The sequence below is a fragment of the Cherax quadricarinatus genome, chromosome 38, assembly GCF_038502225.1.
Source record: "Cherax quadricarinatus isolate ZL_2023a chromosome 38, ASM3850222v1, whole genome shotgun sequence".
Lineage (NCBI taxonomy): Eukaryota > Metazoa > Arthropoda > Malacostraca > Decapoda > Parastacidae > Cherax > Cherax quadricarinatus.
In genome coordinates, this window is record NC_091329.1 from 21937783 (window position 1) to 21964641 (window position 26859).

Consider the following 26859-nt stretch of genomic DNA (forward strand, 5'->3'; position numbering starts at 1 on the left):
TGTACAGTATATCCTGTCTGCCTGTACAGTATATCCTGTCTGCCTGTACAGTATATCCTGTCTGCCTGTACAGTATATCCTGTCTGCCTGTACAGTATATCCTGTCTGCCTGTACAGTATATCCTGTCTGCCTGTATAATATATCCTGTCTATCTTCTCAGAGACATGGTCAATCCTCGACTTCAAATGAAGCTTTTGTCGTTTACTCTCGAAATGTTAATGTTCTTAAAAAAATATTTTAATAAAATGTAAATCGCAAATATATTACAAATTATGTGTTAATAAAAATAATGAAAGAGATAAGGAATTATTGTTTTAAGTCGACGCTTTGTGTTGCCTCTGCAGTGTGGCGTCTCCTGTAGGGAACACCCACGTGATCTCTCACACTCATATTTCCCGTTTTTAGGACGACTTGCAACATGGTTACCATGAAGTAAGCATTAATTCACGTCCGGTAGAGTTGGCGGCGTGTCTTGTGGTCGACTACTGGTTATTATTTTGGAGGATAGTGTTGTAAATTGTAGAGATACTGCGTGGCGCTTCTTGGCTGGAAGTTCTCCTCCAGGAAGGTTCCTTCAGGCTGATCTCCAGGAGCTGCATGACCCCCCTACGGGTTTAGCGCTTCCACATGAATATAATAAATAAATAAATCTTTTACGCTGATGATGAGGAAGTGCTCTTGTGTCAAGAAATTGGACTTGCCGTGTTCCTTGGATTGAACCTGAGTGTTCTCCATCCCCCCCCCCCAGCAGGTTCAGCACTGCTCTAAATTTAATGATAGTTGGCTTGAAGTTCGCCCTGGCAGTTACAATCCAGTATTATTATATTTAGGAGGGGAGTACTAAACCGGTAGGGGTTATAGAGTCCGTGGACTAGGAGGCATTCCGGTTTAATCCAAGGTAGAAGAGCAGGTCCAATTCCTTGGACCCACTTCAGTAACGAGTGGTATTGAGATAAGTAATTACAAGTGTAATTCCAAGGCTAGGAATTCTAAGTCACTTTGAGATAAGTTTTTAAGCGAGTCGGAACTTTGCAAAATTTCAATATTTTTTTTCTTCCTAATATTGACTACCTGGATTCTCCGTGAATATAATAATGTTACTTTATTAACATTAAGGGTTTGATGTTAACAACAGTAGAACAAACTACTGTAATATTGATGTTCTGGATCAAGCCAAATCGATTGGTATTATATTAAAAAAATTAATTCATCTCTGCATTCGTATATTAAATTTATATAATTTATATACAATGGATTCACTGTTAGAATTTCATATATCTCATCATTAACAATGATTATACTTACTCTTTCCTGGACTTATCTTTAGACTCCAAATGAGTTGACCTCTCCCCCCTCATAGGAAGGGCCATGGTGCTGATGAAAGGCACTTGATCCAAGAAATTGGACATAATCTTCACTTCCTTGGATCAGACCTGATTACCTCTCATTCTCCAGGTGATGTATGGCCCACACGGGTTTAGCGCTCATAATATAATGTATGACCTATACGAGTTTAGCGCTTACCCAAAATATATAAGGACAATTTAAAGATAGATTTTCTATGTAATCCAGGAGCATTCTAGTGTGTAGCCTTGTCTGACTACACTTTACATCGCTTACGATTGAGCTCCATAAATGCTAAACTGTTTTAAAGGTACTGTACTTACAGTCTGTGGGTAAAAATAATATTTATTGTTCATGGCATGTATTGGATGAGGATACTTACTACTAGGTACAAGCTGTGTCTCGAGCCACAGCTTGTTGGCATCACTATAGCATTTACAGCTACTTTAGCCTTAGTCTAGTAGTGACATGTGTATTCCAGGGATCTTGTGACTATACTTTTTTTTAGTGACTCGGTTCATTATGATAAGGGATTTAAAAGTTTGTATCCTCCCTCTTCATCTTTCTTCAGATTCATTTGTAAGCTATTTTTTTAAGTTTATAAATTTGTCTTATAACTCAAAATTATATTAGCGTGGTTATGACTCCAGTCATGTTATGCCTTGGTAGAGCACATACATATTTGTATTAGGAAAAGAATATAAATTTTATATACTGAGTGCTGAAGAAAGTTAATTAGAAAGTTATCATATTTCACTTAGCATTCCTCTTCAATTCGACAATAAAAATTATTTTCATAAATACCATTTAACCAGTATACCGTAATTATAAGTGTTTACATATTTTCTTTTGTAAATTAAAGTGTCTTTCTTGTATTATCCAGTTCGATTAGAAACTGGATAAAGTACCTGCATTTCTCTTTTTTTTTAATTGCCGCAAATTAAAGAACGAGTACTGTAAAGATACTTTTTTAATTTGACATTTGATCCAGTAGATGTAATAGTTAAATACTAGTGTGAGCAGTAGTTTCACTCGAATCTGTTTAAGAAGCTGTAGTCGTTATTCCACTCTTTGAACTGCAAGACACGACAGGAGAGTACACGTAAGACCATAGTGGGGTGAGCGGGGAAGAGGAGATAGTGGAAAAGTAGGCTGGTGAGAGGAAGGTTATGGAAAAGTAGGCTGGTGAGAGGAAGGTTATGAGTGGAAAGGATAGTACCAGGGCTTAACCCAGTAGCTAATCTTTGAACTGCAGTTCGTAAATGTTTGTTATGTAGATTACGCCTAAGTAACAAGGCGGGTAATAATATACAGGGTTGCAAGTTTTTTTTTTTTTTTATATATATATATATACACCATTATGAGTTCAGTTTGTAAAAACATTTGTATTTTTTTTTTAAATTTGTTTGATAAAAAAGATACATAAAAGTACAATGATTTTATTGAATGCCTGTCAGCAAATATGACAGGCTAAAACACTGGTTGTCTAGTGCTGGAACTTCCCTTGTATAATCCTACCCTAGCTTTTGAGGGACAGTAAAACACCTGAGGTTGGTATTGTGGTTTAGTCACTATTGAGATCCAGTTTTTTTTTTTTTTTTTTTTTTTCATTTTTTAAACAGATAAGTGAACTATAGATATGTTGATATAAATCCATATGTATTCATTTTAGCCCTTTGGGGCCTAGTTCCTGGGCCTTTTGTGTATCCATATGCTCTTGCGCTACTATCCACAGGATGGATATGGGGTGCACAATAAACTAGCCACTTCGGTGGCAAAATCTAATCTAGCTGCAGCCAGTGGCGTGCAGAGGTCTGGTGATGCCCGGGGCCAACTCATTGATTGTATGCCCCAAAGACTCGAGTATAAGGCTTAGTATGTACTGAGAAATATTATGAGAAAGGGAGATATTTTGAATATGTAAACACAGATGAAACATGAAATAAACACTTTATTCGATTTAAATATAAATCAACCAAATTTATTAAGTTATTTTCCCCAAATGATACCTCTTGTCAGAAAACACTTGAACTACTTCACTTTTTACATCAGCTGTGAGAAATTCTTTTTCAGTGCTTATTAAAGCCAGGTTGGTCAGTCGTTCCTGTGACAGTCAAGACCTCAGATATATTTTTATTAATTTCAATTTTGAAACTGACCTTTCACAACTTGCGACTGAAAATGCGATTGTAAGAGTAATCTGTATGAAACACAGCGTCGGAGAGACATCCCTCCCATACTGCAGTAAAGACTCCAGAGCATCTTTAGGATCAGGGGGAATTCTATTCCCTCCAACTCGAAGGAGCATTACCAAATCAATAATTTTGTCATGTAACTGAATGGCTGCCACATCATTATCATAATTTGCAAAGTCTGAACATTCCTTTTTTAATTTCTTTCTTGTTCATCTTCAATTCGGGGGCACCATTTTCTCTGGGCAGAAAGGGTACACAATGTTAAAGGAATAAAGGGCTAACCACTGCCCCTGTAGTGCGGTGAGCCTCCAAAAATTTATTTATAACTGCTGAAATTTCAAAATCACTATCTTATTTCCCTCTCCAATTGGATGCCCCCCATCCTCTGCCCACCACTGGCTGCAGCTAACCTTCCATGCTAGCTTAAGCCAGCCATAAATATCTTACTAATTTCTAGTCCATCATCAATACCATATAGATTTTTCTGGTCAACAGAGTGAAGCACAATTTTCAAGTTGGAGGAATATCCCACATAATTCCACATTACCAGTAGGGAGACATGCATCTTAGATACTTGGCAAATTTTGCTATACAAACTGCAGCATCCTGTAACCCGTTGCTGACTCAATATTAATTTGTATGTTCTGTTTGTTATCTTGTGATTTATTGCCTATAGACACTGGAACCAGACTAAAATTTGTTCCTTTATAATCATGGATGGAAACTGATTGATTTTAATAATAAAAAAATATTAATTATGAAGGGCTCACATTATAATAGGGATTCAGTTTTGACCACCCACTGACTAATGTTAAAATATTGTATCTGATAAGTCACGATATATACTGAAGAGGGCGAGATATTTTTTCTGTATTTACTGTATATCCTGATATTTTTATTTTACTGTTTAAATGTATCAAAAAAAGTATGTATGCGGTTTTGTACTTTTTTAACATAAGTACAGGTATATATACTAATATCAGAGTAATAGTCTTAGGAATGATTTACCTTGTACAATCATTAAAATATTTATTGAAAGTGCGGAATTCCCCAAATTTTAGAAATTGCAGGATGTCAGGTATATGAGCTTGATATTTTTTGCAGGGTGATCTTGTGTTTAGCAGCCGCTTGTCTGACTGCACAAAATTGGTTGGTTTCTAGTGAAGGCAATGTAACAGCAATGAACACAACCACTACTGGCCCAACATTGAAGTTAATGGACATTTTTAAAAGAATTCACTTGAAGCTAGAAAGTATCTTCAACAGGTGAGTTTAGGATTTTGAGGCAGTAATTGGAAAATATATTGATACAGTATTGGTGAAAAAAAGAGGGCAACCCTTTCCCAAGATTCTGGTTATGACTGAGCTCATATGTTCCAATACTTGGTTTCAAACATGATCACTCGTAGAAACTGCTAGACACTACTGCTAGTTAAGCAGTAATGAGTTGGGAAGCTGATTTTGCTGTGGCCAAACTGAAAAATTCTTATGCTTTTGTTTTCTTACTTAACGAGGATGTGTTGTAAATCCAAATATACATGTATCTCACATCAGTCAGTGCAAAGTTAAAAAGTTGAGTATACCTAAATGTGGAGCGGGATTAGGTGTTTTATCCACCTTTTTATTAAAATTAATGTTTTACTGTGCCTTGTAGCAGCCTCGCTCCTGAATATTGTTAACCGTGTTTCCCATTGGGCTACAACTTATGGGTTTAAATTTTCTAGTGCTAAAACACACCAAATTACTTTCATCAAACGTTCAGCCGTCCCTGATACTCCATTGTACCTGTATGGCTCGCGTATCCCTGAACGTGATACTGTCAGGTTTCTATGCCTACTGTTTGATCGCCGGTTGTCTTGGAAACTTGTCATGATTGTGACCAGAACTACCTAGAGTTCATTATCTTTGTAACTTGCTCAGCTATCATAACTTTGGGGCCCAGTCCCTGGATTCATTATGTAGCTTTGTAATCTTTTGACTACCGCCCACAGGATGGATATGGGGTGCATAATAAACATATTAAACTAAGTCTTGGAAACCTCACATTACCTTCCTGAAAGCAACTTGCCATAGCCTGCTGAACCTCCTTAAAACCCTCTCACATCTTTCATGGAGGGGGATCGTCGAACTCCTTCGACTGCATTCAGCCCAAATTTTATCGAAGCTAGATTATGGTAGCCAGATATAGCCTGCGGCCTCTCCTGCAACTCTTTCTAAACTTGATCCCATCCATTATCAGGGATTACATTTATGTCTAAGTGCTTTTCGCTCCTCACTTGTCGAGAGCTTTGTGCAGAAGCAAATGTTCCATCCTTGAACGATCGTCGTGATTCTCATTGCCTCTATTTTGTTCGCTCTCGTGACCTTCACGATTCTTCCACATACAGGACAGTAACTGACATTAGCAGAGGTCCATCATTTGTTCGCCGCCCCTGTTTACTCTGTCCCTTTTCTCTTCGTCTTCACTTGCCCCCTTTATATGTTCACTTAGCTTCTGACTTCACACTCCCCTTGAGGGGCTCCAACAGTTCGTATCTGTTTTTCCCCACTGCCATGCTCGAAAGCCCAATTTTTTCTTAACCACTTCCGGTCTCATTCTCATGCCGTCGCAGTGTACACTGACGGTTCTGAATCTTCTGATGGTGCGCAAGAAAGGTATAAAATACCGACAATATGAGAGTTGAGACACATGTGCAACATCTGGATATCTTCATTGTAGACGTTTCGCCATCCAGTGGCTTTATCAATACAGATTCAAGGACATAATTGGAAGACAGTAGAACTATATACAAAAGATGAGGTAATCAGTCCCTCAGCCAAGGCTGAGGGACTGATTACCTCATCTAGGGACTGATTACCTCATCTTTTGTATATAGCTCTACTGTCTTCCAATTATGTCCTTGAATCTGTATTGATAAAGCCACTGGATGGCGAAACGTCTACAATAAAGATATCCAGATGTTGCACATGTGTCTCAACTCATCTTCTGATGGTGTCGGGTTTGCAGCAGTATTCCCGGACAGCGTAGTGCGAGAGCATTTATTAGACTCGGCTAGCATTTTCACTGCTGAATTATGTGCAGTTCTCATTGCAGTTATCCATATTGCATCTATGCCTACCTCGACATTTGTAGTAGACTCAGACTTCCATAGTGCTTTGTAAGCTATTCAGAAATTTGCTTCACCTCATCCCCTAGTTCTTCGTATACAACTTTGGTTACACTGCATTTCCAGCAAAAACAAAGATGTTGTTTTCTGTTGGGTCCCTGATCGTGTGGATATTCAGGGCAGTGAGCAGGCAGTGTGTGCTTGCACGGTCCACAGTACATGATCTCCCAATTTCACAGAGGTCTTCCATTCTCAGATTATTTTTTTGTAATCTCTAGCCGTCTTCGCAACCGTTGTTAACGACATTAGTCCAATATGACTCATAAATTACATTCTATCAAACCAAGTTTAGGTCTCAGGCCTTCTTACCATCGATGCCGAGGTTGGGAGACTACACTGCTATCTTCGGATCGGGCACACCCGTCACACTCATGGGTATCACATGGAGAGGTGCCCTGGCCCACTCTTGAGAATTGTCAGGTTCCAATTTTGGTTTGTCATATTCTACCTCCACTCTTACTCTATGGAAACATAAACACATATGCAGTTTAATGTGATCCTTTATTGACAACGTTTCACCCACACAGTGGGCTTTTTCAAGTCACACACAGATCTACCTGGGGTGGAAGGTACGGGAGTATTTATAGTCATGTTCAGAATGTTGAGGTCAGGTGGAGAATGCCGCATCTTCGACTGTCACCTGGCTCCGTTATGTTGACGACATTCTCCTCAACTCCCAGGCGCTTCAACGTTCAAGCTCTCCAAGACAAGCTCAACCAGGTCGAGCCCTCAATCCAGTTCACACTTGAAGAAGAAGTCGACAACACTCTTCCTTTCCTTGATGTTCTCCTCTGCAAAACTGACCATGAACTTCGTTTTAAAGTCTATCGAAAACCAACCAACCAAAACGATCTTCTCCACTTCTACTCTCACCACGACACCAAAACTAAACGTGGTGTAATTATAGGCTTCTTCCTGCGTGCACTCAGAATCTGCAGCAATGAGTTCCTTGAGGAAGAATGCACTATAATTGAACAAATATTTTCTAAACTCCACTATCCTCGTCACTTCATCAGAGACTGCAGACGGCGGGCATTAAACATCTTCAACACACCCAGAGAAGACACTGCCGAGAAGAGATACATAGTCCTCCCCACCAACTCCATTGCCAAACATATTTCCAACATCTTTTCCAATACATCATTCCAAGTATCTACCTCACAACCACGACCATCAAGGACATCACCAGTAGTAGACAGGACAAGCTTCCATCCTCTGCAGGGGTATACATAATCCCTTGTAATGACCAACAAATTATATGTGGGCGAAACATCAAGAGACCTCCAAACACGTATTTCAGAACACCAATATGCAAGCAGGACTGCGATACAAGGAATGCCTGTGTACAACATCGCAATTCACACAACCATTTAATTAACTACAGAAACTCAAGACTTATCGCCACAGAAGACAACACTCAATACCGAAGAATCCTGGAATCGCTTATCTCTATAACCAACAATTTCAACCAGAACAACGGCTTCTATAACATAGCTGAACCACTCGCCAAGAAACTTCTTCATCGCTATCCCACATAAGAACATAGAACACTGCAGAAGGTCTACTCACAACTTGTTCAATACCCCTGCCAAGCTACCCAAGACTCTATAACCCCACCCGGTAGATCATCAGATGCGGCATTCTCCACCTGACCTCAACATTCTGAACATGACTATAAATACTCCTGTACCTTCCACCCCAGGTAGATCTGTGTGTGACTTGAAAAAGCCCACTGTGTGGGTGAAACGTTGTCAATAAAGGATCACATTAAACCGCATATGTGTTTGTTTCCATTGTGTCGGTATTTTATACCATTTATTTTCACTCTTACTCTATCTTCCCTCTTTGTTGACGGTCCCACTTTTGACACAGACTCCCTCTTTGACTTCTTGACAGCAACCGATTTATTGCACAAACTTCGATAATATTTCCTTTAACACTCCTCACATCCCTTCCTGACTCTGCCTATGTTGTCCTCTCCACCCTTGCCTATCCATTGATCCTGCATCCCTCCTTGCCCTGTAGCGCTGTTTGACCCTAGTAGGTTTAGCACTCTTATAATAATAATAATAATAATAATGTATTGTACTGTATTACATAAAATTGAGAAGATGAGGATGCGTCTGATGTTCACCCATGAAAACCTGGTTTAGGTTTACCTTAATTAGCTCAAACTGGTTTCTTCTACTGCATAATATGAAAACTAGTTAAGGCTACATGTTTGGATTAATTTAATGCATATTTTAACCCTTAAATTCCAGCAGACGTAGAAATAAAGATTTGTGTGTGGCAAAATTTTTATTTTTTTTGTATGAAAGCCTATTTTCTAAATTGAATAACGAAAGGAAAACTGAACTCGAAAGGATACTTAAAAATTTTTTGGGTTGAAATTGGCAAACATCGCCATAAATATGCTTCATAGTACTTCGGGTATTTTTCTAATTTATTTGCTCTTATTTTTTTAATCAGTGTTGAACATTATATACACTATTAGGATAATGGGTGTTTCAAGATGTTTTAATACTTGAAACCTGTGGAAATGCATAGCACTAAATAACCTTAATTGCAATATTCACTATATTTTTTTCTTATATCTAATGGTTGGTTTTGTCTTCTAACACTGTACTAAAAAATATTATATTACAATTGTTTCAAGGTGTAATACTTCTTGAAACATGGAAATGAGCCACACTGACTTGATTGAATTATTCTAGGTTGAAGCCATATAGTGTGTTTTGGACTGAATTTCATAGAAATATTAAACTAAAAACCGTGGTTTGTTTTTAAATTAGATTTTGCCACCGAAGTGGCTAGTTTATTGTTTGTTTGCACTCATTACGATTTTCTGAGGCACATTTAAAGGTGTGCGTTGTATGTCAGACACAGATTAAAGGTTAAGTAATCAGGTGTATTTATATACAGCATTTTTAAGAAATTGTTTATTAATTTTGTTTTGGTTGCAGATCTGAAAATGCAGGTTTAGTAAAAGAACATGCACCCTTGAAACCTGATAAAGTTGTAGAACCAGAAGAGAAGTGCTCCGTAAAACCTGAAGTCAAAGTCTTCAAACCGGATAAAACGGTCCCTTCAAAGCCAGATGAAAAAGTCCCCTCAAAATCAGATGAAAAGGTCCCATCAAACCCGGATGAAAAGGTCTCAAGACCGGATGAAAAGGTCCCATCAAACCCGGATGAAAAGGTACCATCAAACCCGGATGAAAAGGTCTCAAAACCGGCTGAAAAGGCTCCATCAGACCCGATTGAAAAAGGCTCCTTAAAGCCTGATGATAAATCACCGTTAGAAACAGATGAAAAAACCATTTTGAAAGATGATGGAAAATTTGCCTTGGTACGTAATGAAAGAGTCCCTTTGGATCATTTTGACTCTGTAAATGATGAAGGATATCCTAAATGGTTGGATAAGGACATCCTTGGTTGTAAGAACAAAAGAGACGAATCAGGCTTCTTTGATTATAGCAATGATGGTGATTATTCCCCAGTAACCTTAGATGATAACTCTGCTTTTGGTGATAGTGACACATTCCCTAAGAATAAAGATATGGAAACATTCTTCAAAGATTATTTGAATGATTTAAGGGATTCTGTTTCATCGGGAATTTTGAGTGATGAGAGCGATTCTACTTCAACAGGAATTTTGAATGAAGAGAGCGATTCTTCAACGGGAATTTTGAATGAAGAGAGCGATTCTTCAACAGGAATTTTGAATGAAGAGAGCGATTCTTCAACGGGAATTTTGAATGAAGAGAGCGATTCTTCAACAGGAATTTTGAATGAAGAAAGCGATTCTTCAACAGGAATTTTGAATGAAGAGAGCGATTCTTCAACGGGAATTTTGAATGAAGAAAGCGATTCTTCAACAGGAATTTTGAATGAAGAGAGCGATTCTGCAACAGGAATTTTGAATGATGAGAGTGATTCTACAACAGGAATTTTAAATGAGGAAAGTGATTTTACAACAGGAATTTTGAATGAGGAAAGTGATTCCACTTCAGATGTAATTTTGAACGAGAATTATTTTGAGAGTGAAGAGGACAGCGAATCTCTGAATGAGACTGAATATGAGACGTCTGAGCTTGAGAGCGTTAGTAGTAATAAGACTTCACCTATCCTCCCTGATAAGAATACTTTTACTTCCTCAAATGTCACTATGATTCTCCCTAAAAATGACACAGTTAGCAACATAACTGAGCGAAACAAGAATGCCTCATCCTTGGTAAGTAGTGTGAATCCCTCATCTATTGCAAACACCACAACACAAAACAAGAATGCCTCATCTTTTGCAAACACCACAATACAAAACAAGAATGCCTCATCTTTTGCAAATACCACAACGCAAAACAAGAATGCCTCATCTTTTGCAAATACCACAACGCAAAACAAGAATGCCTCACCTTTTGCAAATATCACAGCACAGAACAAGAAGGCCTCATCTTTTGCAAATGCCACAACACAAAACAAAAATACCACATCTTTTGCAAATGCTACAACGCAAAACAAAAATGCCACATCACAAAACAAGAATACCTCATCCTTGTCAAGTAGTGTGAATGCCTCATCTTTAGTTAGTGCAAATGTTAGTAAGAAAGCCAGCCCATCCTCAGTTAGTGGTAAGAACAATACATCTGTTAATGGGAGCATGGATAAAAATGTACCACATAGTTCGGGCAGTGGCAAGAGAAATGACACTTCACCTTTGGCTGATAGTACAAGTGGTGGGGCTGAGGAGGATTCTGCTATTGTCTACAGTGATGTTGATGAATACGAAAGTGTTTTTAGTGATGATGACTGAAACTATTTACATTGATAATAAAGATGATCATAGAAATTATGATAGTGTCAGTTGAGAATGACGGGTACAAATCTTCTAAAGTGGGAATGAAGATTGATTGCATTAATTTTCGGTGGCATGAAACTTGGTTATAACAGGATGTATTTTGAGTAGTGTTTTATATCATATTAAACAGTACTGTTTGTTATTTTGCAGTGAGGTAAAATATATGTATTTTTCTTTAGCAGTATTTTTCTTTAATAATGTTTTGAATCATGCTAAACAGTTTATGCAGTATTATTTACAAACTGATATTTCGTTATGAGGTAAAATTAATATTTTTCTTTCTTAAAATGTTTTTTTTCTATCAAAAGATAATAAACTGTATATAAATTATTAACTTAAGTTTGTTTTCACCTGCATAGAGAAATACTGTTGTGTAGCTGATGGGTATCTAGATGGGTGGCGATCTTGCTTCCTAGAACCCTTTCAGTAATTTTTATATGGAACGTTAGCGCTATCGGTCTGTAGTTCTTTGCTATTGCTTTACTGCCCCCTTTATGGAGTGGAGCTATGTCTTGTTTTTAGCAGCTATGGGACGACCCCTGTTCCCATGCTCCCTCTCCATAAGATGTTGAAAGCACATGATAGGGGCTTCTTGCGGTTCTTGATGCACATGGAGTTTCATGAGTCTGGGCCTGGGGCCCCCTCAAGGAAGGTTCCTTGATGTTGGTGAGGGGCTCTTGATTTAGGGAATTGGATCTGTGCTCCAGTTCCCCGAATTAAGCCTGAATGCCTTCCATATCCCCCCTCCCCAGGCGCTGTATAATCCTCCGGGTTTAGCGCTTCCCCCTTGATTATAATAATAATATTAATGGGCCTGGGGCAGAGTGCATGGGCATGTCATTTATCGCCATTTCGAAGTAATTTGGCGTCATGATAATATCAGATAGGTTTAGAGTCTACCGAGTTCTATGTCTCATAAAATATTCATTTAGGTCATCGGCTCTCAGTCTGGTTAGCGGCTTGCTAAAAACCGAGTAATATTGCGACTTGCGTAGCTCACTCATTTCCTTGCTGTCATCTGTGTAGGACCCATTTCGTTTAAGTTGGGACCCAATACTGGATGTTGTTCTCGACTTTGATTTGGCATAAGAACTGCGAGAAGCCCCTATTATGCGCTTTTAACATCTATGGAGAGGGAGCATGGGCACAGGAGTCGTCCCACAGCTGTTAAAAACAACAGACATAGCCCCACTCCACAAAGGGGGCAGTAAAGCAATATCAAAGAACTACAGACCTATAGTGCTAACGTCCCATATTATAAAAATCTTTGAAAAGGTTCTAAGAAGCAAGATCGCCACCCATCTAGATATCCATCAGTTTCACAACCCAAGGCAGCATGGGTTTAGAGCAGGTGGCACCTGTCTGTCCCAAATACTGGACCACTATGACAAGGTCCTGGATGCTCTAGAAGACAAACAGAATGCAGATGCAATATACACAGACTTTGAAAAAGTCTGACTAGTGTGACTATGATGTAATGGTGCACAAAATGCGTGATAAAGGAATAACAGGAAAAGTTGGTAGATGGATCTATAATTTCCTAACAAATAGAACACAAGACTAGTAGTAAACAGAGTAAAGTCTGACGTGGCTACGGTGAAAAGCTCTGTTCCACAAGGCACAGTACTTGCTCCCATCCTGTTCCTCATCCTCATATCTGAAATAGACAGGGATGTAAGCCATAGCATCGTATCTTCCTTTGCAGATGACACCTAAATTTGCATGACAGTGTCCTCCATTGAAGACACCGCAAGTCTCCAGGCGGACATCAACCAAATCTTTAAATGGGCTGCAGAAAACAATGTGAAGTTCAATGATGAGAAATTCCAATTACTCCGATATGGAAAACGTAAGGAAATTAAAACTACATCTGAGTATAAAACAAATTCCAACCACACAATAGAGCGAAAAACTAATGTAAAAGACCTGGGAGTGATCATGTTAGAGGATCTCACCTTCAAAGACCATAACATTGTATCAATCGCATCTTCTGGAAAAATGACAGGATGGATAATGAGAACCTTCAAAACTAGGGATGCCAAGCCCATGATGACACTTCTCAGGTCGCTTGTTCTATCTAGGCTGGAATATTGCTGCACACTAACAGCACTTTTCAAGACAAGTGAAACTGCTGACCTAGAAAATAAACAGAGAACTTTCATGGCACACAACTGTGATAAAACATCTCAATTACTGGGAACGCTTAAGGTTCCTCAACCTGTACTCCCTAGAACGTAGGTGGGAAAGATACATGATTATATACACTTGGAAAATTCTAGAGGGATTAGTACCAAACTGCTGTGCGACGTGCAGTACATGACGTACCAGTTCCATATAAAGGTATTCCATTCTCTGACTATTTAGTTGTAATCTCGACCCACCTTTGCAACCGTTGGCAACGACGTTGGTCTGATATAACTTCAGATTACATTTGTCAAACCAAGTTTGGGTTTCTGACCTTGTCATCGATACCGAGGTTGGGAGACAACACTCTCGTCTTTGCATGGGACACACTCGTCTAACTCATGGGTATCATGGAGAGGCATCCTGTTCCACTTTGTGAGAATTGTCTAGCTCCTGTTTCAATTTCCCTTGTTCTATTGGACTGTCCTCTCTATCAAAGTAAGTAAGTTTATTCAGGTATACACAAATACAGTTACATAGAATTATCATACATAGCAGCATATGTGTAGAGAACCTAGGATAACCCAAAAAAGTCAGACAGAGTGACTTATTTCCATTGGGGTCCCTTTACCTTATTATTATAATATAAAGGTTATAATATTTTCTTATTTTTCTATAATGAGGATAACATCTTATTATCATACTAAAAGACTATCTACTACACGAGGGTCATTAAGACTATCTACAATACGAAGGTCAATTACTAGGAATAAGGTAAAATTTACACGTATGTTAGCTAAAAAATAGAAAATCATTCCCCTCCCTTTCTGTAGCTACATTCATCAGACACCTTTTGGCACTCTTCTTGAACTGGTTCATGCTATGACTGGCTTTGGCATGTGCAGGCAGTCTATTTCATTCCTTTATTGCTGTACAATAAAAGGTGTTTGAAGCCTGGCCAATGACTGTGGGTACTACAAAGTTGTGCTCTCTCCCCCTAGTACTATGATTGCTTTGGTTCCCAACCTTGACAAAATTGACAGCAAGATATTCTAGACACTGTGAGCAATTTTATAAACATGATTTAGCTTCAGTTGTTTTACTCTGTCTTCAACATTCAGCATATCCAACTGCTGTAATTCATCTTGGTCTACATGTTCTCTTGGTCCCAGCCCCAGGATGAATCTTACGATTTTGTTTTGGGTGATTTGCAGTCTATCTTTCAGTTTTTTTTTGTCAAGGCAGAGTACCATGAAGAGCAAGCGTAATCCATATGGCATTGTATAAGGGCTAGCGTAATCCATATGGCATTGTATAAGGGCTAGACATAGGGTCCTGCGAGCTCCAGTAGATAGACACTGTGTTGTCTATACAGGAACTTCAGTCTGGCATTCGTTTTCTTTACTACACCGTTCCCTATCAATTCTCCTGACATGCATGGGTCAAAGGGGATTCCCAGATATTTTACTGATGAAACCAAAGTGATGGGCTCCCCATTACACTGGACATTAAAATTATTTACCCTTCTCAGTTTATGTTTCGTGCCAAAGAGAATGGCTTCAGTTTTCCCGAGGTGTAATGATAGTTTGTTGTCTACTAACCATTTGCTGCAGGACTCCAGTTCCAGTGTTAAAACATTAGCTATATCTTGTGGGGCTTTACCTGACACTAACAGGGCACTGTCATCTGCATACAGTAGGAGTTTGCACTTAACACTGATATGCATGTCATTGACATAACATAAGAATAATAAGGGACCTAGAATACTACTTTGGGGAACTCCACATGCTATCGGCAGGGGTTCTGATTCCGTTTTGTTGATTTTGACAATGTGTCTCCTGTTGCTAAGGTAGGACTTAAACCAGTCTACAGAACCTATACCGATAGCTTGAAGTTTCTTACATAATATATTGTGGTTGGCAGTATCGAAGGCATTTTGCAGGTCTAAGGTTACCATGCCTATGAGGTTCCCCTTTGACATTTCAGTTCTCAGGTAATCCATCAGATTAATTAGGGAGGTGTCGGTTAAGTAAGATCTTCTAAAGCCCGACTGATAGCTATGGAGAATGTTGTTGTCATTAAGGTACTTAACTACTTGGGAGTACACCGCCCTCTCTAGAATTTTGGATATTATACTGAGTATACTAACAGGCCTATGGTTGCTTACATCAGACCTACTATTTTTCTTGAAGATAGGAGTAACTCTGGCCTCCTTGAACCCATCCGGTACGGTATTAGTGGTGACTGATAGATTTATTATGTGAGCAATAGGGAGTGACAGTTCAGAAGCACCATCTTTTAGGAACTTAGACGGAATGTTATCCGGGCCAGTGCTCTTAGTTGGGTTTAACCTGCTTAGTTCTTTTTGAATAAAATCATGAGATACACTTACTAGTTGACAACTGTTTGGGGTTACCCCTTTATTGGTATAGTATGTTTGAAACTTATCAGAATCTGTGTTAAAGGTATTTGATGCAGCTGGTAGTTTACTTACTAGTGTTGATGCAACAGATGTGTAGAAGGAATTAAAGCAATTTGCCACCTTAGATGTTTCGTGGCATACCTCATTATCGATAGTGAGTACTATGTTAGACCTATCTACTGGTTTATGACTATACCCCAACTGTTTAAGTTGTTGCCAGAGCTTTCTGGGGTTATGCTTATACTCTTCAATTTTTGAGCAGTAGTGCTTTGCCTTTGCTCCTTTTATAAGTCTCTGTACTCTGTTCCTCACCCTTTGGAATTCATTTAGTGCTGCAATATCCTGTCTGTTTGCTTTAAATCTTTTTAGCAGCTGGTCTCTGAATTTCATATTATCTAATATCTCAGTAGTCATCCAGGGTTCAGTTCTTCGTTTAATCCTAACCTCTTTAACCGGTGGCCTGGTGGCTAAAGCTCCCGCTTCACACACGGAGGACTCGGGTTCGATTCCCGGCGGGTGGAAACATTTCGACACGTTTCCTTACACCTGTTGTCCTGTTCACCTAGCAGCAAATAGGTACCTGGGTGTTAGTCGACTGGTGTGGGTCGCATCCTGGGGGACAAGATTAAGGACCCCAATGGAAATAAGTTAGACAGTCCTCGATGACGCACTGACTTTCTTGGGTTATCCTGGGTGGCTAACCCTCCGGGGTTAAAAATCCGAACGAAATCTTATCTTATCTTATCAAGGATGATACTGAATATTGTTTTGAATTTTTCCCAGGCATCGTTTACGTCCGTGCAACTTGTTATCTCTGTCCAGTCACAATTGTGTAGCCTATTTACCAGTGTTTCTTTACTGTAGTTTCTAGTTGACCTCATTTTTATTGTCCTGTGTAGGCCTATCCTATCACTAGTGATTTTCCTGGTGCAGTAAATGATGAAATGATCACTAAGGCCTGTGGTAATGACACCTGACTGACTAATGTTCTCAGCGCGGTTACAAAGTATGTGGTCAATTAGGGTGGCTGAGAGCTGGGTGATCCGGGTTGGAGTATTAATTAGTTGAGTGTAACTATTTAAACCTAGAATTTGCTTATACCTTTTGCATAGCCTGTTATTTTGCTGCTGAAAACAGATATTGAAGTCGCCCAGTATTATTGTCTCGCAATTGTTTTCAAGGCCGGACAATACTCTGGAAAAGTCTTCTAAGAACTGGTCCTGGGTGGGAGGGCGGTAACTAGTTCCTACTAAGATGGGTTTGGTCTTGGGAAGCAGCACTTCAAACCATAGAATCTCCAGTTTATTGTTATTTAAATCAGGTCTTGGGTTGTAAGCTAAGTCATTTCTAATGTAGGCACATACTCCACCACCCTTTCTGTTCCTATCTAAGCGTTTTATATTGTAACCTTTTATTTTGACCTCGTCGTCAGTCACCGTATCATCCAACCAGGATTCAGAGATGGTTATAACTGCCGCCCTAATTTTGTTAGCTAGAATCTTAATCTCTGCCAATTTAGGAAGAAGTGATCTTGCGTTGACATGAATAAAGTGAAGGCCTGTTTTCATAAAACAATTATAATCATCAATATATGGCAATGGGTCATTTGTATTAAAATTAGGTAAATCAATGTCATCATTGCTAAAGGGTAGCTGTGCCAAAGTGCATTTGTTACACAAAATGAATTCTGGCACCGTTGCTATAATTGTACATACATCCATCATGCACCCACCCCTTACACATTTTACATAAGGTGCCTTTTCTGTTTTTCATGCGTACTTTAGTACAGTGTATGCACCTGTTTGGTGGTGTTTGAGATAATAATGGCTGTATTGTCTCACATTGACCTATGTATGCATTACATATGGAGTTAAGGTTATCATTCCTAGCTACTAGACCGTCATTTATCTGTCTGTTTTGCCTCTGCACAATAGTTTGAGATCCTGGATTAATTTGGATATCAGCACTTAAGAGCGCTACAATAAGAGCTGTGTGCCACTGTTTTTATTTGGGTATGCGGTGTTGCCATACATTGCGGCGATAGTGACATTTACTTTTCTGGTAGGATGGCAGCTGTTTGGCTTTTACTGTCCAGGGCGCTATTACTCCATTCATCGTTTCCAGCCCCCATGACTGATTTCTTTCTTCGTGGAATTGAAGAAGAAAGATAAATATAATTATGGCAGCCTGTACCCCCCTAATGCCTGCCATTTTCACTCTTCGCTCTTTTACTCATGTACAATAATATTTATTTCTCTTTTCCAGTCACCTAGTACACTTAGTATCTGCTTTAGCAATCACCACTGAATTACTAGTAAATTTTCTTCTTCAAAACCTTCTTCACTGCTCACTTTTCCCTTAACTTCACAACCCCCTTTCAGTTAATCCCTTATTACACACTCCCCTTCCCGCCTCACTTCACAGTCCGGCTTCACCTATTAACTTCTAAGTCCTTTCCATTCTGGAAGACCAGAAAGGTTTAATCAATGGTTTTATCCTTCCAAATCCCCCTCAATTCCATTTATCGGGAATTGTTGACTGCCTGACCTGTTCTGCTGACTCGGCCATTTTTAAAACACTGAGTGAAATAAACGCCACCTACCACCTGACTTTCCTTGATTTTATAGATATATTTGGCGTTTTCTGCTATGATTCTCTCACTGTACACTGGTCAGCTGAATACGTATATGTCAGCTACTAAAACATAAACCTTGACTGTTTAACTATTCACTTCTTGCAGACTCTTGGATGTCACTACTGCCCGGCTCCGGCTGGGTTACAAGTATCTTTGGCAGGTTAAATCACCACCACCAGATGTAGACCAAACGAAATGTAAACTTTGCCAGATGGACTATTGTCACACCTTGTGTCATTATGTACTGGAGTGTGATCAAATTAATGAATTTAGAAACAACTCACTCAGAAATGTTCAAGAAATGGCAAAGTATTTTATCCACAGTGATATATTGCAGACCATTCTGGAGAAATACCCTGACTTTGCTAGCTGTAAATAAAGCATTACCACATGTGTGCATGTGTGTGTGTGTGTGTGTGTGTGTGTGTGTGTGTGTGTGTGTGTGTGTGTGTGTGTGTGTGTGTGTGTGTGTGTGTGTGCATGTGTGTGCGCATGTGTGTGTGTGTGGGTGTGTGTGTGTGTGTGTGAGGGTGTGTGTGTGTGTGTGTGTGTGTGTGTGTGTGTGTACTCACCTATTTGTACTCACCTATTTGTGGTTGCAGGGGTCGAGTCTTAGCTCCTGGCCCTGCCTCTTCACCAGTTGCTACTGGGCCCTCTCTCTCCCCGCTCCATGAGCTTTATCAAACCTCGTCTTAAAACTGTGTATGGTTCCTGCCTCCACTACGTCATTTTCTAGGCTATTCCACTGCCTTACAACTCTATGGCTGAAGAAATACTTCCTACTATCTCTCTGACTCATTTGTGTCTTCAACTTCCAATTGTGGCCTCTTGTTTCTGTGTCCCCTCCCTGGAACATCCTGTCTTTGTCCACCTTGTCTATTCCACGCAGTATTTTATATGTCGTTATCATGTCTCCCCTGACCCTCCTGTCCTCCAGTGTCGTCAGGCCGATTTCCCTTAATCTTTCTTCATAGGACATTCCCCTTAGCTCTGGAACTAACCTTGTCGCAAACCTTTGTACTTTCTCTAGTTTCTTGACGTGCTTTATCAAGTGCGGGTTCCAAACAGGTGCTGCATACTCCAGTATGGGCCTGACATACACGGTGTACAGTGTCTTGAATGATTCCTTATTAAGGTATCGGAATGCTGTTGTCAGGTTTGCCAGGCGCCCATATGCTGCAGCAGTTATCTGATTGATGTGTGCTTCCGGAGACATGCTCGGTGTTATACTCACCCCAAGATCTTTCTCCTTGAGTGAGGTTTGCAGTCTTTGGCCACCTAGCCTATACTCTGTCTGTGGTCTTCTGTGCCCTTCCCCTATCTTCATGACTTTGCATTTGGCAGGATTAAATTCGAGAAGCCATTTGCTGGACCAGGTGTCCAGTCTGTCCAGGTCTCTTTGAAGTCCTGCCTGGTCCTCATCAGATTTAATTCTCCTCATTAACTTCACATCATCTGCAAACAGGGACACTTCTGAGTCTAACCCTTCCGTCATGTCGTTCACATATACCAAAAATAGCACTGGTCCTAGGACCGACCCCTGTGGGACCCCGCTCGTCACAGGTGCCCACTGTGATACACCATTACGTACCATGACTCGTTGTTGCCTCCCTGTCAGGTATTCTCTGATCCATTGCAGTGCCCTTCCTGTTATATGCGCCTGATGCTCTAGCTTCTGCACTAATCTCTTGTGAGGAACTGTGTCAAAGGCCTTCTTGCAGTCCAAGAAGATGCAATCAACCCACCCCTCTCTCTCGTGTCTTACTTCTGTTATTTTATCATAAAACTCCAGAAGGTTTGTGACACAGGATTTGCCTGTGTGTGTGTGTGTGTGTGTACTCACCTAGTTGTACTCACCTAGTTGAGGTTGTGGGGGTCGAGTCCGAGCTCCTGGCCCCGCCTCTTCACTGATCGCTACTAGGTCACTCTCCCTGAGCCGTGAGCTTTATCATACCTCTGCTTAAAGCTATGTATGGATCCTGCCTCCACTACATCGCTTCCCAAACTATTCCACTTACTGACTACTCTGTGGCTGAAGAAATACTTCCTAACATCCCTGAGATTCATCTGTGTCTTCAGCTTCCAACTGTGTCCCCTTGTTACTGTGTCCAATCTCTGGAACATCCTGTCTTTGTCCACCTTGTCAATTCCTCTCAGTATTTTGTATGTCGTTATCATGTCCCCCCTATCTCTCCTGTCCTCCAGTGTCGTCAGGTTGATTTCCCTTAACCTCTCCTCGTAGGACATACCTCTTAGCTCTGGGACTAGTCTTGTTGCAAACCTTTGCACTTTCTCTAGTTTCTTTACGTGCTTGGCTAGGTGTGGGTTCCAAACTGGTGCCGCATACTCCAATATGGGCCTAACGTATACGGTGTACAGGGTCCTGAACGATTCCTTATTAAGATGTCGGAATGCTGTTCTGAGGTTTGCTACGCGCCCATATGCTGCAGCAGTTATTTGGTTGATGTGCGCTTCAGGAGATGTGCCTGGTGTTATACTCACCCCAAGATCTTTTTCCTTGAGTGAGGTTTGTAGTCTCTGACCCCCTAGAGGCCTAGACTGTACTCCGTCTGTGGCCTTCTTTGCCCTTCCCCAATCTTCATGACTTTGCACTTGGTGGGATTGAACTCCAGGAGCCAATTGCTGGACCAGGTCTGCAGCCTGTCCAGATCCCTTTGTAGTTCTGCCTGGTCTTCGATCGAGTGTATTCTTCTCATCAACTTCACGTCATCTGCAAACAGGGACACCTCAGAGTCTATTCCTTCCGTCATGTCGTTCACAAATACCAGAAACAGCACTGGTCCTAGGACTGACCCCTGCGGGACCCCGCTGGTCACAGGTGCCCACTCTGACACCTCGCCACGTACCATGACTCGCTGCTGTCTTCCTGACAAGTATTCCCTGATCCATTGTAGTGCCTTCCCTGTTATCCCTGCTTGGTCCTCCAGTTTTTGCACCAATCTCTTGTGTGGAACTTTGTCAAACGCCTTCTTGCAGTCCAAGAAAATGCAATCCACCCACCCCTCTGTGTGTGTGTGTGTGTGTGTGTGTGTGTGTGTGTGTGTGTGTGTGTGTGTGTGTGCGTGTGTGTATGAGTGTGTGTACGTGTGTGTGTATGAGTTTGTGTATGATACACCCCGTCAACTAACTACACGAATACCATTTACACTCACTCACTCATTTGACCATAAACAGAAATATTAATCTCAATCTTAAAATAATGAATCCTGTGATACTCCAATACTGAAACTATGTACTGTGCCAAAACAAAAGCATTCACATTGCTAAACTCACAAACTAGTATTTAGTCACTTAGCCATAATACCAACTTACCTCATAATTTGTAATATTTTACAATTAAGAATAAAACTAAGTCTGCCCGAAATGCCTAGCCATGCTAGGTGTTCTAGTGGTACACTCTGTAATCACAATTTTACTACATGTAAACCACACAATAACCAAATTTCTGTAAACTCAGCATTGTAATCCTTATAGAGAATAAACTTTGAATTTGAATTGAGTGTGTGTGTTTGTGTGTGTGTGTGTGTGTGTGTGTGTGTGTGTGTGTGTGTGTGTGTGTGTATGTGTGTGTGTGTGTGTGTGTGTGTGTGTGTGTGTGTGTGTGTGTGTGTGTCACAACAATCAATATTTGCACCAATAACTCATTACAGTTGTGACCGGATGTGGAAGTGTGAATTGCTCATTACTCTATAATTTGTTCATGATTGTAGCCATGTATAAACGTAAGTAACCATTCTTACAGGATTCATTACCTTTGTAACTTGTGAGCTCATTACCTTTGTACCTAGTTCAGCCATCAAAACTTTGGGGGCCCAGTCCCTGGATCCATTACGTACCTCTGTAATCTGTAAATACCTTTATAACTTGTCATGATTGTGACCAGACCTACCTGGAGTTCATTACCTTTGTAAATTGTGAGTTCATTACCTCTGTAACTTGCTCAGCTATCAAAACTTTGGAGTCCAGTCCCTGGACCAATTATGTACCTCTGTAATCTTTTGACTACCGCACACAGGATGGGTATAGGGTGCATAATTAACATATTAAACTAACTTACACCTTGGTCGCACTTATCTTAGAAATTCGCAAACGAGCGAACTTTTAGGAAACGTTATCTCTCATTCCACAGCAGGATTTGAACCTGCACACTCTGTACTAAAGTACACATCTAGCTGAGAGAGGAAAGTACTGTGTACTTTGATACTGAGTGTGCGGGTTCGAATCCTGCTGTGGACTGAGAAAACACACACACACACGTGATGAGGTATCACAGTGGGCGCCTGTGACGAGCTGGGTCCCACAGGGGTCAGTCCTAGGACAAGTGCTATTTTTGGTATATGTGAATGACATGATGGAAGGGATAGACTCTGAAGTGTCCCTGTTCGCAGATGATAAGTTAATGAGGAGAATTAAATCAGATGAGGATCAGGCAGGACTACAAAGAGACCTGGACAGGCTGGACACGTGGTTCAGCAACTGGCTTCTTGAATTCTACCCCGCCAAATGCAAAGTCATGAAGATTGGGGAAGTGCAAAGAAGACAGCAGGCAGAGTATAGGCTAGGTGGACAAAGAACGCAAACCTCACTCAAGGAGAAAGATCTTGGGGTTAGCATAACACCGAGCACGTCTCCGGAAGCACACATCAACCAGATAACTGCTGCAGCATATGGGCGACTGGCAAACCTGAGAATAGCGCTTTGATACCTTAGTAAGTGAATCGTTCAAGACATTGTACACTGTACGTCAGGCCCATACTGGAGTATGCAGCACCAGTTTGGAACCCATACCTGGTCAAGCACGTCAAGAAATTAGAGAAAGTGCAAAGGTTTGTAACAAGGATAGTTAGATAAGATTTTCTTCGGATTTTTAACCCCGGAGGGTCAGCCACCCAGGATAACCCAAGAAAGTCAGTGCGTCATCGAGGACTATCTATCTTATTTCGATTGGGGTCCTCAATCTTGTCCCGCAGGATGCGACCCACACCAGTCGACTAACACCCAAGTAACTGCTGCTAGGTGAACAGAACAACAGGTGTAAGGAAACGAGTCGAAATGTTTCCACACGCCGGGAATCGAATCTGGGCCCTCCGTGTGTGAAGCAGGAGCTTTAGCCACCAGGCCACCGGAGGTCAGGGGAATGTCCTATGAAGAAAGGTTGAGGGAAATCGGCCTGACGACACTGGAGGACAGGAGGGTCAGGGGAGACATGATAACGACATATAAAATGCTGTGTGGCATAGATAAGGTGGACAGAGACAGGATGTTCTAGAGAGGGGACACAGAAACAAGGGGTCACAATTGGAAGCTGAGGACGCAGACGAGTCACAGGGATGTTAGAAAGTATTTCTTCAGTCATAGAGTTGTCAGGAAGTGGAATAGTCTAACAAGTGATGTAGTGGAGGCAGGAACCATATGTAGCTTTAAGCTGAGGTATGACAAAGCTCAGGGAGCAGAGAGAGGACCTAGTAGCGATTAGTGAAGAGGCGAGGCCAGGAGCTGAGTCTCGACTCCTGCAACCACAATTAGGTAAGTACACACACACACACACACGAAGCAGTAAACTACAGACCAGTGTGAGTAATGTATAGTATGCAAAGTCACGGAGAAGATTATCAGGAGTGGTGGAGCACCTACAAAGGAGTGAGCTTATCAAAGACATCCAGCACGGTTTCAGGGACGGGAAATCCTGTGTCACAAACCTACTGGAGTTCTATAACAGGGTGACAGCATTAAAAGAAGAGTGAGAGGGGTGGGTAGATTACATTTTCTTGGACTGTAAGAAGGCGTTTGACACAGGTCCTCACAAAAGAGATTTACAAATTCTGGCCACAAAATAGAGCGAAACACCAACGTCAAAGACCTGGGAGTGATCATGTCGGAGGATCTCACCTTCAAGGACCATAACATTGTATCAATCGCATCTGCTAGAAAAATGACAGGATGGATAATGAGAACCTTCAAAACTAGGGAGGCCAAGCCCATGATGACACTCTTCAGGTCACTTGTTCTATCTAGGCTGGAATATTGCTGCACACTAACAGCACCTTTCAAGGCAGGTGAAATTGCTGACCTAGAAAATGTACAGAGAACCTTCACGGCGCGCATAACGGAGATAAAACACCTCAATTACTGGGAGCGCTTGAGGTTCCTAAACCTGTATTCCCTGGAACGCAGGAGGGAGAGATACATGATTATATACACCTGGAAAATCCTAGAGGGACTAGTACCGAACTTGCACACGAAAATCACTCACTACGAAAGCAAAAGACTTGGCAGACGATGCACCATCCCCCCAATGAAAAGCAGGGGTGTCACTAGCACGTTAAGAGACCATACAATAAGTGTCAGGGGCCCGAGACTGTTCAACTGCCCCCCAGCATACATAAGGGGGATTACCAACAGACCCCTGGCAGTCTTCAAGCTGGCACTGGACAAGCACCTAAAGTCGGTTCCTGACCAGCCGGGCTGTGGCTCGTACGTTGGTTTGCGTGCAGCCAGCAGCAACAGCCTGGTTGATCAGGCTCTGATCCACCAGGAGGCCTGGTCACAGACCGGGCCGCGGGGGCGTTGACCCCCGGAACTCTCTCCAGGTAAACTCCAGAGATTAACGCAAAACCTGGAGGACCAGGCAGAGATAACAAGGAAGGCACTGCAATGGATCAGGGAATACCTGTCAGGAAGACAACAGCGAGTCATGGTATGTGGCGGTGTCAGAGTGAGCGCCTGTGACGAGCGGGGTTCCACAGAGGTCAGTCATAGGACCGGTGTTGTGTCTGGTACTTGTGAACGACGTGGCGGAAGGAATAAACTCCGAAGTGTCCCTGTTTGCAGTTGATATGAAGTTGATGAGAAGAATTCAATTGGACGAGGACCAGTCAGAACTACAAAAAGATCTGGATCTGGACAATCTGCAGGCCTGCAGCTCCTGGAGTTCAACTTCACCAAGTATGTAGCTGAATGGTTCAGAGAACCGACAAGTTGGTAAATTAGACACATGTGTAACACTTGGGTATCTTTAATGAGGAAACGTTTCGCCACACAGTAGCTTCATCAGTCCATACAAAGGAGAATGGTGAAGAGCAGGAGTAGTTTGAGGTAATTAGTTCCTCAGCCTTGAGTCGATGTAATCAGTCTTATAAAGAATATGGCATATGTGCGAAGAAGTCAGTCTTGAAAAGAAATGCTTGAAAAAGCCTTGAATCGTCGAAATGTGCAAAAAAAAAATAAATTGTATTCTTTTCAAGACTGAACTGAAGAAGCCACTGTGTGGCGAAACGTTTTCTCATTAAACATACCCAAGTGTTGCACATGTCTCTAATTTATCAACTTGTCGGTTCTCTGAACTATTCAGCTACATTCCTGTCTGACACAGCAACATCTTGGGATCTTAATACAGGGAATTCTTCACTTGCCTAACCTTCAAGCATGACCTACTTTTACATCTGTGAAATGTGATACCACCTACGACTGCTGCACCTCACCTGCATACAGTATATAAGCCACTTTTTCGCACATATGCTGTATTCTTTTCAAGATTGATTGACTCATTACATCAACTCAAGGCTGAGGGACTGAATACCTCAAACTCGTCCTGTTCTTCACCATTCTCCTTTATATGGATTTATGAACCCACTGTGTGGCGAAACGTTTCCTCATTAAAGATACCCAAGTGTTGTACATATATCTGCTGTATAGCCCTTGTGGTTTAGCGCTTCTTTTTTATAATAATAATAATAATAATAATAATAATAATAATAATAAAAATAATAGTAATAATAATAATAATAATAATGCACATATATCTGATTTATCAGCCCCACCAAGTGCAAAGTCATGAAGATTGGGGAAGGGCAAAGAAGACTGAAGACGGAGTAGAGTCTAGGGAGCCAGAGAGTACAAACCTTGCTCAAGGAAAAGGATCTTGGGGTGAGTATAACATCGGGCACTTCTCCTGAGGCACACATCAACCAAATAACTGCTGCAGCATATGGGCGCCTAGCAAACCTAAGAACAACATTCTGACATCTTAATAAGGAATCATTCAGGACCCTGTACACTGTGTACGTTAGGCCCATATTGGAGTATGCGGCACCAGT

General features: G+C 41.0%; 1 protein-coding gene across 1 annotated transcript; it reads left to right on the plus strand.

The window, feature by feature from the left end:
- Positions 1-334: 334 nt before the first annotated feature.
- Positions 335-11891, plus strand: LOC128693050 (uncharacterized). Its single transcript, XM_053782553.2, has 3 exons — positions 335-433; positions 4645-4806; positions 9671-11891. Exons 1-3 carry the CDS (start codon positions 420-422, stop codon positions 11514-11516), a joined length of 2022 nt encoding a protein of 673 aa, XP_053638528.2. The 5' UTR covers positions 335-419; the 3' UTR covers positions 11517-11891.
- The last annotated feature ends 14968 nt before the right edge of the window (positions 11892-26859 follow it).